The sequence below is a fragment of the Hippocampus comes genome, unplaced genomic scaffold, assembly GCF_001891065.2.
Source record: "Hippocampus comes isolate QL1 unplaced genomic scaffold, H_comes_QL1_v1.1 scaffold13, whole genome shotgun sequence".
Lineage (NCBI taxonomy): Eukaryota > Metazoa > Chordata > Actinopteri > Syngnathiformes > Syngnathidae > Hippocampus > Hippocampus comes.
In genome coordinates, this window is record NW_017805532.1 from 1013805 (window position 1) to 1028292 (window position 14488).

General features: G+C 44.0%; 1 protein-coding gene across 1 annotated transcript; it reads left to right on the forward strand.

Moving 5' to 3' along the window:
• The first annotated feature begins 1304 nt into the window (after positions 1-1304).
• On the forward strand, positions 1305-13974 carry LOC109520657 (guanine nucleotide-binding protein G(q) subunit alpha). The gene is made up of 7 exons (XM_019878022.1): positions 1305-2265; positions 6815-6999; positions 9408-9562; positions 9893-10021; positions 10544-10673; positions 11433-11586; positions 12373-13974. Exons 1-7 carry the CDS (start codon positions 2130-2132, stop codon positions 12561-12563), a joined length of 1080 nt encoding a protein of 359 aa, XP_019733581.1. The 5' UTR covers positions 1305-2129; the 3' UTR covers positions 12564-13974.
• Positions 13975-14488: the final 514 nt, after the last annotated feature.

The following is a 14488-nucleotide window of genomic DNA, read 5'->3' on the forward strand; positions in this document are numbered from 1 at the left end:
CTTGATTGGCCTTGCTTTTGAAAAGATTTACAGGCCCATTTGAGACGTCTCTGTAAAACCTTATTCAGCTGTACATTGCTAGGTTTCCCAGAAGTGGACCTTGCATAAATATTAGCTGAAGTGTCTAATTGAAATGCAAGAAGTTGGTACAGCGGTATGTCCAGTTACTGAAGGGTTGCTGGTTCAAATCTTGGCGGTTGGTTTCCTTGGGCGAGACACTAACCCAATGTCTGAATAAAAGAAGTAGTTCATTTAAGGGGCAATTTGCAGTTTTAAAATGGAACTTTACTAATCTCAAGTCACACCCGTCTTGCACTAGACATGCACTGCATGCAACAGTCACTGTAAACAAGCAGGTGTTAGCCACAGATGTAAATGTTAATTTTCCTTTGCAAGCTTAACTACTTTTGTAAGGTACAATGAAAATGTGCAACTTTAAAATTTGATCTAAATGACATGCTAGAACCTCACTGACCTGTAGCTGGGCGCATCTCTGTGGGGAACTTGCTCGTCCTTCATTACAGACTCCGAGGTTGCTATAACTCCCACAGCTGCAACGAACGGGACAAACCAAGGCACCAGACTTCATTAATTCAACATGAATTTCTACTCCTGTCCAAAATGTACTATGGCAAGCTGTTTGAGCATTCATTCAGTATCCACCTTAAAGCCTGTAATACTTGTGTTCTCTCTTCACTAGCAAGAAAATATTATGAATTAAGCGAAATTGCACTAGTGGACAACAGTGGGCTACAACCAGTAGCAATGTTATAAAATTCCACTAGTCTGTATAGCGCATCACTAAGAGTATTAGTAATGTGCAGATGTCAATTATTGCAGTTTTTCCTTTCTCGTCAGTTGTCTTACTAGCATATCAAGGCTGTCCTACTAGTGTGCATGAAATGTACAGTAGAGGAAGGAAGTGATGGCAAAAGCAGTAATAGGACAATTGTTTTACGAGTGCACTGAATTGTTCTACTCATCAGGACGAAAAGCGTATGAGTACATAATGGACCTTAAACAGGATGTGAAGGACATAGGATACTGTTAATGGTCAAATGGCTTTCCTTACATTCATGCATTGAATATCGAAGACAGAACCATGTTTTAACGTTCCGGATGAAATGCCCATTGAGTATGAACGTCCCTACACAATGTAGGCCACCTTTTTGGACCTTCCATTCACATTTTATCGAGCAGTGCTTCTATGGAAAGGGCGGGGGGGGGACCAGCCCAAATCAAATCCATGAGTGGCGATTGCTGGCCGCACCACGCCCCCGGGCTCGCCACCCCTCCCTGGCAGGACGGGGAGGCCGACGTCACGGAACCACACAGCCGAGGAGGAGTGGACCACAGACGGCCTGTGTCATAAAAACACGCGAAGACAACCGTGGAGGGGAAAGAAAAAAAAGGAGGGGACCAAACTCTGCTCGCCGTCGTCTTCACCCCCACCTTGTCGCAGCCATGGAGGCCGCTAGGCTTTACGACGAGCTTTCACCGACATTCGGTGTCGTTGTGGGGCGTTTGTGAACGAGGGAACAGTGTGGTCTTATCCTTTTTTTCGCCTAGCGGATTGGAAGTGAAAGTCCGCCATATTTTTGCTTTACCACGCCCGGGGAGTGGAGCCACTGGGAAAAAGAAGAAGGGAAGGAAAGGCGAAATTGCGGCACGGCAGTGGCGATGTCCGTGCGTGTCTCCCGGTGCCCACGCAGTTGAAGACTGGGCATTTTTTTTAACGGAAGGAGTGGCGGGGGTGGGGAAAGGAGGTATCGGTGGTGCGGGTGGCGACGCTTAACGAGATCCCGCTCGGGATGTGTCGTAAACGGATCTGTTGACCACCCGGAGACGGCAAAGCAGATTACACCAATTACGATAGCACCCGAGTGGACTGTATTGTGAGGAAGAAGAGTCTGAGGTGTTGGCGGAGGTGGGGGAAGAAAGAGAACAACAACATTTCGTTCATTTCTCAAATATCCAAATTTTCCCCTCCTCCGGCAGCTCCGTCATTTGCAGGCCGCTGCATGAGCCCCCTTCCACGGCCTGCTCGCAGCCCTCGCACCGGCCTCTTCGGGATCAAATCAGTGAGGCTCGTTGACCGTCGCGAATAAAAACAAGACAAGTGATTAAGAATGACCCTGGAATCCATCATGGCGTGTTGCCTCAGCGAGGAGGCGAAGGAAGCCCGGAGGATCAACGACGAGATCGAGAGGCAGCTCCGCCGGGACAAGAGGGACGCGCGGCGGGAGCTCAAACTGTTGCTGCTCGGTAAGCTGGGGGGGAGTGTGTAGACCCATTTAAATCGACGTTTTATCCATTCAGTACGTGCTTTGAGGTTTATCAATGGGTGCTCCCACCTGTGTCAAGTTGCGTGAGTGATTTTTGGGAGTCCAGTGCACGGATTGACAGGTTCCTGGATACCCGCATTCAGCTCAAGGTCCACGTACTAGTAGTACGCTCTTTGTTTTCAGAAGACAATTCCCCACTAGTAGATCGACTCCATGTACTTGCGTTGAACTAGTATTTTCCCCCGATTGTCAGAGACATTTGATTTACTATTGGGACATGTTTCTGGTTTGGCAAAACCGTTCATTGGTTTACAACTGAGCGAAACTAATTAACTGCTGGATTTTACTGGTAGAATTTTGTTGTTGCTGGTAGTAGTAGTAGTAGTACCAGGCAGTTATGCACAACGAGTAACCTGTAATTGTCCGTCTTGTATGTCACATTTGTCAAAGAGTACATAAATCATACTACTAGTACATGGAACTTAAACGGGATAGCAAGTATCTCATAGTCATTTAACCCTGTAGAACGACTAGGATGCACTAGTATAGTACATGGCCCTGAAGCCGGATATCAAGGAGAGGCTACAGAATAAATGCTCAAACAGCTTTCTCTAAAACAGTGAGCCAACATGCAACACTTCATTGTTGTTACGTGCCAGGCTTCATTTGAATAACTGGAAGTGGTTCGAGTGAAGTAATATCTCTGCTGCATACTTGGCTGACAACTTGTACGACTGGACTTGGAGGAGTCCTGCGTCTGGGCCAAAGTCTGCTTCTTCGGATGAAGGACGCTCCGTGTAATGATTAGACTATGTCACAAGTGGCAGTGTAAAGAGCAGGGGCGGGGAAATGTTGATCTTTACGATGCATTTAGAGCAATTGTGGGTTACGGTGAACCCGTTGATCACCGGGGATAAGTTCATGCTTATAAATCTTCAAACAGCTGCTACCCGAGCGCTTACAGAGCAGCAACACACACAAACATGCCAGCAACACTCGCAGACAAATTTTCTCTGCTCTGTGGGAATGACAACTATTATTGGAGCGTTGTTTGGCGGTGGGGGTTGTCTTCTCTGCCGCCGCTTCTTGCTGTTAATTAGGTTGCATCTCTTTCCTTTGAGCTCAATGCTGCCCGGCATGTTGTGGCATAACGTGGTAGTACCCTGAATATGCACAGCTCGAAATCCAGATTTTCTTGTGCAGTATACTGTAAAAACCTAACCTTAAATCCTACCTGTGTTTTTTTTTTTTTTTTGGCAAGCCTGTCAAGTAGTGTTAGTCACTTTTTTTTTTTTTTTGGATAACAAGTCATTTACTCACTATTCCATCTGGTTAATTGGATTATCGAGCAAAAAGCCCATTAGATGTGATGACCATGCTTGTGGCGAGAGAATGCCAGTCATCTCTCTGTCTTCCGGATCCTGTCGCCTGCCTTTCTCACTTCGTCCTGTGGGGGAGGTGGGGGCAGAGTTGAGTTGAAGGTGGCAAAGTGAGACTGGCATGAGAAACCGCGAGAACATTTCAGTCACATAACTCACAGTATGCAGTTGTGTCGTGTTTTAGTCTGCCGAGGGGAAGGCTTCTCATCTCCACTTAGCGTATGTTGATGACCTGAGTTACTCCTTGGCTAAAGGGGCAGACTGCAGAAACTGAAACTAAAATAAAACGCTTACACACACACATGTAGAACATCGACACTTCTGTGTCCTTTTTGGCCCTTAATCTGTTCCAAAGACATCAGCTCAACAAGAACTTTAAATTGTCTTTGTTTTCACTGATTCCAAATTGCCTGGCTAAATTCTGAATTGTCTTCAATTTTTGTTTTCATGAAAAAAAACATGGATCTTAAGTCCATTCATGACTGCTTTATACTTTTTTTTTTTAAACAAATGTTACAATTGAAGTCTATAAACTCTCATGAGTGTTTGCAAAAACATGCTTTTTTAGTGTTGATTGAAACTTGAAATACCTTCAATATTTAAGTATTGTAAACATCTACATTAGGGTCATTCCAGTCTGTAAAGTGTCCTAAATGTTGACCAAAAAAAAACGTGATTTTTACGACATCTCCAAAAAAGCACAAGTTACGTTAATTGACGACTCAAAATTATCTTCATGAAAACCATGTCCGCTTGGGTCATTGCTAACAGACAGCTGGTTAGTCCAGGACGTTGTCGGCATTTGTCCGGGATCAGCTCCACCCGGTGTCCCTGAAGAAGAGAGTCGGTCTAGAAGTAATTATATTTTCAAAATTCCCAATGCCCTTTTATTTTTTTTTTATTCAGGTTCGAATGTAAATTTATTTCATGAAGCTTGTGTTTATTTTTCGCCGGTGTACGTCATCCCCGGTCGGCATGCATGCGACATCGATTACAATAGATCAGCCCAGATCATGGCGAGGAGAACGTTTTAAGATGAAGCAATGCATCTGTCGCTCTGGAAACACTTTGGATTTTGCAAGGAAGGAGATCAACTTGACAAGACGGTTGCCGCGTATAACCTTTGCAAATGCCGAGCGAAATGTAACGGGAACGCGACGATTTGTCGACTCATCACAAACGGCAACAAACCTATCATGAATCAACAGCAGCGGCGGCCGTGCAAGCTATTGGCACAGAGCGAAAAGATGTTGCTGCCTTATTTATTCTAAAACTTGATCATAAATCCCCTCGTGCTCATGGAATTGCTCAGATCACGGAGCACGCAAGGAAGTGTCTTGCTGCCAGACATATCGACCAGCTGATATTTTTGAACATTTTTGGCAAAATCCTTTTTGACACCATGCACAGGAACTACGGGTGGAAATTAGCTTTTCAGCTAAAATTGGCATCTGAACAGAAAAATAAAAGAAAATGTGTTCTTTTGCATCGTTCTTTGTATTGAGAAAATCACACCAGCAGGTGAAATAAATGTGGAACAATTTTCAGAAGAAGTATTAGGCTGTCAGACAGTCAGCATCCTCAACTTTGGTCTCCCACGTCACCATTTCTGTTCATCAGCTGTGTTTTAAATTTTAAATGCACAGTTTAAAACATGGTGAGGTTTTAGGCCAAAAGGTGGACGACTCGCTGGATCGGCCACATGTTGAATGTCAGATATAGGAGCCATCATGATGTATTATGTCGTAGAGGAGTAGCCCATGCCCTTGTTGTGGTTCTTTTATTTTATTTTTTTACTGTTAGCTGCTTAACGGCATCGACTATTGCGCAACACCAGTTGCTGGGGTCCTCAACCACTGTTCCTGGTCACTGAGATGAAAGTGATGGTTAATAGTCGTATGTGGAAAGTGGATGGATACAAATAAGGCCAACATTCTTTCCAAAAGCCACGACAGCCATTTAAAATTAACATAAAAATATTCTTTTTTTCTTGGTCAACGTTATTATAAATGCTAATGTGCAACAGGTTCCCCGGTGCGGCCATCTCTTCTTTTAACAATGGCGTGATGTCTCAGTAATCTCGATGGGAACATTTTCATCGCGTTTCATCTTCACGCCAGCGTCTACTTTAGGACCAGTGGTTGAATGTTGGTGTTTTCATGCTCCAAAATGGCCTTTCTTGCTGTTGTTGCAGTGGCTCAGCTGGGCAAAATAGAGTCAAAATTATAGAGTGGAGAGTAATGTTGGTAACTGTAATGACGGAATGCGTCGCACTCTCTTGGCTGCCGGCATGCCCGCCCCCCTCCCCCAAAGAAAAAACACACACACACACACACACACACACTCTCTCGCTTGCCGTTGCCAATACCATTGAAGAGTTGGCGGCGCCTGTCAGTGCTTGGAGACAAGCAACTAGCGCACAGCATGGACCAAAGGATTTTGGTTGGCGCTGCCTCTTAACTCATGTGTGGCTCTAGAATGACATTACATCTCTTCAGAGTAGGCCATGTGGCTAAAAAAAAAATATCAGCATACACGTATTTCATACCAGTCGATAGAAATATTAATGTACTTTTTTTTTTAAATTCATAAGAAAAACAAATTGATGAAAAATAAAATGAATGAAAACAACTACCCAGAGGGGAAAAAATGTCATTCACAATATCTCAGGAAACAAATTTTCAATTCATGTGCAGTTTTCACATTAACCTCCATTCATTGTTCAATACAATGTAAGTGTAGTGAACTAATACATGCATGCATTCGTGTTGACTGTGACTTCAAGTGCAATGCTGACGGTGGGAGCCGCTAGCACATCCAAGAGGAGGAACTCCGTATCCACTAGGTGTTAAATCGTGTTAGTTTGCACAATGTCATCTTATTGCAAATGTTGCGCTGGGGCGGTTTTATTTTATTGAATGTATTTTCTGTTGCGCCAGAAAATTCCTCGCTCGATTTCGCTTCTCCATTCCGTGTCAGTGCCTTTCAGAATTGGAACCGTGACCTTGCAAAAATGCAGATTAGGGGGTTTATTTTTCGTTTTTTTTTTTTTTTTTTTTTTTTTTGTGCGTTTTCTCACAATTTTACAAAAGTTACCCTTGTATTCCTACTAATAAATGCGTTTTCCTTTTTTTTCTTCTTCCCCCGCAGGCACAGGTGAAAGCGGTAAGAGCACGTTCATCAAGCAGATGAGGATCATCCACGGCGCCGGCTACTCTGACGAGGACAAGCGAGGCTTCACCAAGCTGGTGTACCAGAACATCTTTACCGCCATGCAGTCCATGATCAGGGCCATGGAGACGCTCAAGATCCCCTACAAATATGAGCACAATAAGGTAAACTTAAAAAAAACTTAATGACCAAAAAAACGTACAGGGGAAACAGAGGAAGAGTGTTTGCATATTTTTAGGGGTGCTGTCTATCTCGTGCCGAGCAGCCATCCAATCATCACTTCCTGCCCTTTTTTTTGACACTTCCTGTGTTCTCGCGGTGCTGCATTTCACGCCGTCTGTAGATAAACTGGAGCCGTTTGCTCTCTATCCTCATGTAACCACTCAAAGAGTAAAGCATTTCTTTTGCCCGCGTAACATCACCTGCAAAAACTGGCATTATCTTGCCCCCCCCCCCACCTCCCCAGTATCAGTTGTTCGGGGTTTCGCATTTTTTCTACTCCAAAAAAAATGTGCACATGCACACAATCGGAGCTTCAAATGACAGTAGGTATCCAGTCAGTAGGGTGTTGGCGTTAATATTAACACATTAGCATTCCAAAAGTGTGCATCTCTCATTGCAATTAAAAAAACCGTTGTACTGTTTGACCACCGAGCGTCCCTGACCTGAAGTCATAGCTCCCACTCAGAAAGACAGTTGAATCTCACTCAATGTTGAGCAGCTAGTCTGACAACAATTAACGGTATTTGTGAGTAGCTTTAATGGTGTTTTTTTTTTTTTTAAATTGTTTCTGTCATGTTATTTTATTAAGCAGCTGTGATCCAAAATAATGGTAACCAGTCTAGATGACACAAAAATCACCCCCCCCCTCCACCCCCTCAAAAATACTATTTTGCACCCCTGCCTTTGACAGGAAGTGGAAACAAAGAGTCCTGCATTTGAGCCCACCCTCAATGACAGGAAGCTTTTATGGAGATTGGAAGCTCTGATCAATTATTTAGCAAAGCCGTTGCATGAGCATCCGGTCCGCTCATGCCCCGCCTTGTTGATCTAGGTACTTCTTCTCTTCAGAACGTTTACTTTTATACATGCTAAAATACAGACAGGTAAACGGTCTCGGGTGCTGGTTAAGTTGTACCGTTTTTTTTGTTGTTGTTGTTGCTAAAAGCAACCCACTGTAATAACTTGCCTTAACATAATTTTGAGCCTTCACTGGCTTGTAATAAAGATCTTCAGGTCGACTCAATCTATTTTTGCGTGTCGAATGTTTGGATTTTGTAGAGGGGGGAAATTGGTTGTTGCTCGCAAACATTTATTATCTGGACAGAAAATGCTTTGAATTGGTTTACCTACCTTTAATGAGTTTCGGTGCACGTTTTGCATTGGAAGGAACCCCAAGGCACAGGGAAAAAAAAAAGGTTGCAGTGGATTCACATATTGATTATGTGCCTTGCGCCACCCGCTGGAAGAGCATTTACTGGTTCTGCCTGTCACTGGCATAGACCGTTGAACAAAGATACATGTGTGGCAAATAGATACTTTTAGGCGACGCCCCTGAAAAGCACCATCCATTTTTTTTATTTTTTTTTAACCTAAAAAAAAAATGTGCTTGGTTTTTTTTTCAGGGCTGCATCAGATGAATGGCCTTTCAATTCGTTTTAATTGAAAATTGGTTTGATGTACGAGTTAATCACAGAACAAATTAAACTAGTCATTCTTGACAGCAGCGTATTAAATATGCACGATCACAACCATAATAATTGTACAGCCAGTTAATCTTGAACCGTTCTGAGTATATCAACTTGATCGCCTGCTTTTGAATTGCCGATGCGACACCTGTGTTGAAACGAGAGCAACAACGGAGCGACTCCATTGAGTGCGAACTTGTTAACCGGCGTGCCCTGAGAAGTGCAGTGGGCCTCCAATGGGAAGCGCTAAGCTTCGTCTGACAAAGAAATTTGGCGATGCTGCCAGTGGAAGAAAAGTGTTCATGCGAGGGGCCGTTATGGTTGTTGCTCATCATGGTGTGCTTGGGCCGTGCGCGCGTATGCCCGCGTGTGGATGCATGCACGTGCGGTGACGGTCGATCGCGGACGGTTGTTTGAAAGTTTTATTGTAATAAACACTGCATGCTTGGATGCACAAAATGGGCAATATTGACCCGTTTGTACGTTCTGTTGGTGTAGTTCTTCACTGTCTTATTAGGTAACCAAACTATAACATTCGCACAGCATCCCATTGGGCTGTGCAGGCGTACCTAATGAAATGTCTCCTAATAACTGTCATTGGTTGCAATGCAGTAACCTCATTTTGGAGTCCAAGTGATTATGCCGGGTTAGTCCTAATTGCTCACAAATGAGGTGTCACATTTATCAGGAAAATCACATTACAAAAGCAGCAACTGGGCCGGCCCAAACTTTGCCCTTAATTGGCTAGATGGGATTTGGGATTCAGATATTTGGTCCATGTCAAGCCTCAGGGTGTGAAGACTCAATATAGAATCGTTGGGAATTAGCAGAAGTAATAATCAGGCTGACGGTGTTCCTTGGCTGAAACCCCCCTCCTTTTCCAGGCCAACGCCAACGTGGTGAGAGAGGTGGACGTGGAGAAGGTCATCATGTTTGTCAATCCTTACGTAGACGCCATCAAAAGTTTGTGGAACGACCCGGGCATCCAGGAGTGTTACGACAGGAGGAGGGAATACCAGCTGTCCGACTCCACCAAATAGTGAGTGATGATGTCCAAGTGTGCTCATTTCTTTTACTTCGTACATATAACCCGGAATACGACTTCATTCCAGAGAATCGTGACTGGCTTTTATATTTTCGAATCTGTTTTGAAAAATTACTCTGTTCTTGTACTTTTACCTTTTGTACTAACATTCGATTGAAAGACCATAAAGATGTTAAATAAAAATCTATTACATCATTCGAAATACCAATAACGTTCATGAACATGCAACTCTGCGACAGCTCTCATTGGCGCGCACACTGGGTGTGGTTATTTGTAGAACTAGCGTCTGTATTAATACTGAACCGAGGTCCTTTCTCCACACAGTTACCTGAATGCATTGGACCGGATCGCCGAAAGCTCCTACTTGCCAACTCAGCAAGACGTACTGAGGGTCCGCGTCCCCACCACAGGCATCATTGAGTATCCCTTTGACCTGCAGAGCGTCATATTCAGGTGCGCGCCCGGCAGATTTGCCGTCATGCCCGTCTTGCAGTACGAGTGCCCCAATTTGGGAGTTTTTTTCCATGTTTTTGTTGTCATTGCGCGGTCAACGATCCAACAACAAGGCTTTATTTGCCATTAAAATATCTTCAGCCCATCCTTCAAAAGTCCCGAAAATGTTAACGCTGGGTTTTATGATTGTAAATAGTCTCAAATCCCAAAATAATTAATGTTAAAAAATAATAATAATACAAAAGGACTTATCGGAGTAATATCATGCAATCGCAGCAGCGGAACCAACAGTGATTTGGTTTTAGTTGGGACTCTTGAGAGCAGATTTTTGCCGTTTGCTGCAGGGCTTGGCCCCAATCACTGTGTGAGTAAATTGAGTTACAAGCTTGGTCAAGGAACAAATTAATCCCACAAGTCAAAGTAGCACCACGCCCACCCTCGCCTCCCCCATATACTTTCATCTCATCCATACATAGTGGGGAGGGGCTTAGTCTAACAAGTGCAATGGCTGCCGATTGGCAGGATGGTGGACGTGGGCGGTCAGCGGTCAGAGAGGAGGAAGTGGATCCACTGTTTTGAGAACGTCACGTCCATCATGTTCCTGGTGGCGCTAAGCGAGTACGACCAAGTTCTGGTGGAGTCGGACAACGAGGTAAGCGGCCTTTCCGCGAGGTCACCGTGGCCGCCGTTTGCTGTGGTCCCCGCCCGCATACAAATGCGTTCTTTGCAGAACCGCATGGAGGAGAGCAAAGCGCTGTTCAGGACAATCATCACGTACCCGTGGTATTGCGCGGTCAACGATCCAACAACAAGGCTTTATTTGCCATTAAAATATCTTAAACCCATCCTTCAAAAGTCCCGAAAATGCTAACGCTGGATTTTATGATTGTAAATAGTCTCAAATCTCAAAATAAATAACAAGGTTAAAAAAAAATGCAAATGGAGTTATATCATGCAATCGCAGCAGCAGAACCAACAGTGATTTGGTTTTAGTTGGTACAGATTTTTGCTGTTTGTAGCAGGGCTTGGCCCCAATCACTGTGTGAGTAAATTGAGTTACAAGCTTGGTCAAGGAACAAATTAATCCCACAAGTCAAAGTAGCACCGCGCCCCCTCCCACCCCTCCCCCATATACTTTCATCTCATTCCATACATAGTGGGGAGGGGCTTAGTGTAACAAGTGCAATGGCTGCCGATTGACAGGATGGTGGACGTGGGCGGTCAGCGGTCAGAGAGGAGGAAGTGGATCCACTGTTTTGAGAACGTCACGTCCATCATGTTCCTGGTGGCGCTAAGCGAGTACGACCAAGTTCTGGTGGAGTCGGACAACGAGGTAAGCGGCCTTTCCGCGAGGTCACCGTGGCCGCCGTTTGCTGTGGTCCCCGCCCGCATACAAATGCGTTCTTTGCAGAACCGCATGGAGGAGAGCAAAGCGCTGTTCAGGACAATCATCACGTACCCGTGGTTCCAGAACTCCTCCGTCATCCTGTTCCTCAACAAGAAGGACCTGCTCGAGGAGAAGATCATGTACTCTCATCTGGTCGATTACTTCCCGGAGTACGACGGTGAGTAAAACGGCCGAGACACTCACAGCCTGTGGAATATCCTCACCTGTCCCGCCTCCATTTTGTTTAACACAGCGACACGTAAATAGTGTCGGACAGAGACAATTTCTTTCAACATAGCAGGGGGCGGCAGAAGTGAGCGTCGATTGATCGCATGTGGTACTACCTCCAGAAACTGCCGGTTTCGCCGTGCCGTCCCAGACACTGCGGCATTCCCGCAAATTTAGAAGGCGTATTTCTTTTCAAATTTTCACTTTACACTTTCTTTATGCATTTGATAGCGCAGGTTCGGGAAATAATCGAATTTGCGATTTGGCCTCTACACCGCTTGAATATTGGTGCCTTCACACTGTACATCCATCCATCCATTTTCTGAACCGCTTTATCCTCACAAGGGTCGCGGGGCGTGCTGGAGCCTATCCCAGCCGTCATCGGGTAGTAGGCAGGAGACAGCCTGAAGTGGTTGCCAGCCAATCATAGAGCACACAAAGATTATTCGCACTCACAGTCACACCTTGGGACAATTTAGAGCGTTCAATCAGCCTGCCAAGTATGTTTTTGGAATGTGGGAGGAAACCGGAGTACCCGGAGAAAACCCACGCAGACACGGGGAGAACACGCAAACTCCACACAGGAGGAATCGAACCCGGTACCTCTGCAGTGTGAGGTCGCACGCTAACCGCTGGATCACCGGCCTGCCTTCACACAGTACAAAATTCTGGAAAAATGCGACCCCACCACCACCACCACCACCCCTTCATCTTCTTTCATGATCGCTCCTTCCAGGTCCCCAGAGGGACCCCCAGGCGGGCCGCGAATTCATCCTGAAGATGTTCGTGGACCTGAACCCCGACAGCGACAAGATCATCTACTCCCACTTCACCTGCGCCACCGACACGGAGAACATCCGCTTCGTGTTTGCCGCCGTCAAGGACACCATCCTGCAGCTCAACCTGAAGGAATACAACCTGGTGTAACAATTAAGGACCGGCTCCACCTGTCAAGAGATGCATCGCGCTCACAAATCCAAATCGAATGCTTGCATCTCATACTAATTTATTTGCCAATGTGTTGGTAGTCAGGAGGAGGCGAGCAAATTCATTGAAATGTTATGTTGCTATTTAATGAAGAATTTATAGAAAAAAAATGGAGACTAAAAGGTTTGCATTCCTTTTTAAAAACAGTTGCTTTTGACTGACTCATAATAATAATAATAATAATAATAATAAAAAAAGGCAAAAACTGTGATTTTAAAAGTATTTGATTTCATATGGATGTGAATCCTGATTATGTTGGTACCGCCGCCTGGGCTGACCCAAAATGCATACTGAGCAACTGCCCGTCAAGATAACACTCGTTCCCCTGATCTTTTTTTTTTTTTTTGTGTGTGTGTGACAGAATGACATTTAACCAAAATATTGATGATCAAAACATCTATCACCCCCCCCCCCCTCTCACTAGTGGGGACAAAGAGCATATACGTACACAGATTTTTTTTTTTTAAATGCTCAGATGGCTTTTCCATACGAGTGCAGATTTCCATATGCATTTTGGGTAGCTTCCCCGCTGCCTACTTCCGGCTGAGGTGTTCAAAATAATATTAGGAGCTGCGTGACCTGAAATGAAAATGGATATTTCAACTGTGCCACATTCACACATTTTATTGTGTTTTGTTTTGGGGTTGTTGTTTTTTTTTTTTGTGTGCGTGCGTGTTTGTCGTCCGATGCCAAAAGCAAGCAATTCAACACACACATGAAGACATTTTGGAGCCAAATGTGTGTTTAGCCACTAGCCCCGCCTTCCTATCACCTGGCATATTTCGGATTGTCCTGTTGACTGATGCTAGGTTGAAAGAAGGCAAAGTGTTATAAACGTTTGTACCAAAGTTTATGATTGGCCGTTTCCCTCATCCTTCTTCCTTGAGTCACTTTGGAGTATTTTTTTGTTTGTTTTTTTTGCTTTGTTCCCAAGAACACAAGCCTGTAATTTACATGTATTGAGGCATAGTGCAATTATGAATGCTATAATCATTGTACATACATCTCTTGCTCTCTCTCTTTCTCGCTCTGTCTCTCTCGATATATATATATGGCAGCATCATTGTTGGCTTTGTAATCATGACTTTTTTTTTGTTTGTTTTGGCAGATTGAATGTGCGGTATTGGAAAAATATGTATCTCTGTAATTGTACGTCTAATGGCTAAATCTTTTTTTATTTGGGGTTTTTTTCCTGAAAGAAAATGTTATTTACATTTTTTTTTTTTGGTTTCCTTTTATAAGAGGAGACTGTACATTTTTTGTGTGTTTTTGGGCCGTTTTGATTCTCAGCAAAGAAACATTGTTCAGCTTCAGAAGTACATAAAGAGGAATATGATGATGCGTTGCCATGTCCAGTGCTTTGAGTCGTCATTTTGTTCACTGACGCGCTCGTGCTTGAAGATCGTCATTTACTGTCTGTCGTCATTATTTAAAATATATAAAAACGTTATTTCTCACACTTGACATGAAATACATTTTTGGTAGGATTTCATGCAAAAATCAGTTGATATGTGAGGGTTATAATGGCTCCTCTCTAGCTTTTCAGCAGTTTTTACACTTTAAATTGTTTGTTTCATGCATCATTTTATTTCTATGAAAATTCTTAGACGTTAGGAACATCCAAACAAACATCCATCCCGTTTTGTGTGATTTGGCGCAAAAGCGACTTTGCCATGCGTTGTAAATTTTAGTTGTGGTTCAGAAAACAGTGCAATAGTTGCTGAACCTAACTCTTAATTCACAAATGCACCTGGTTGAAGTTTAATGTCAAACTAAACATACAACATAGCATCTGTGTTGCGGTGCTATCATGCTTCAGGATAATGGAGTGAACAAAAAAATGTAGCAACACATTCAATTGTGAA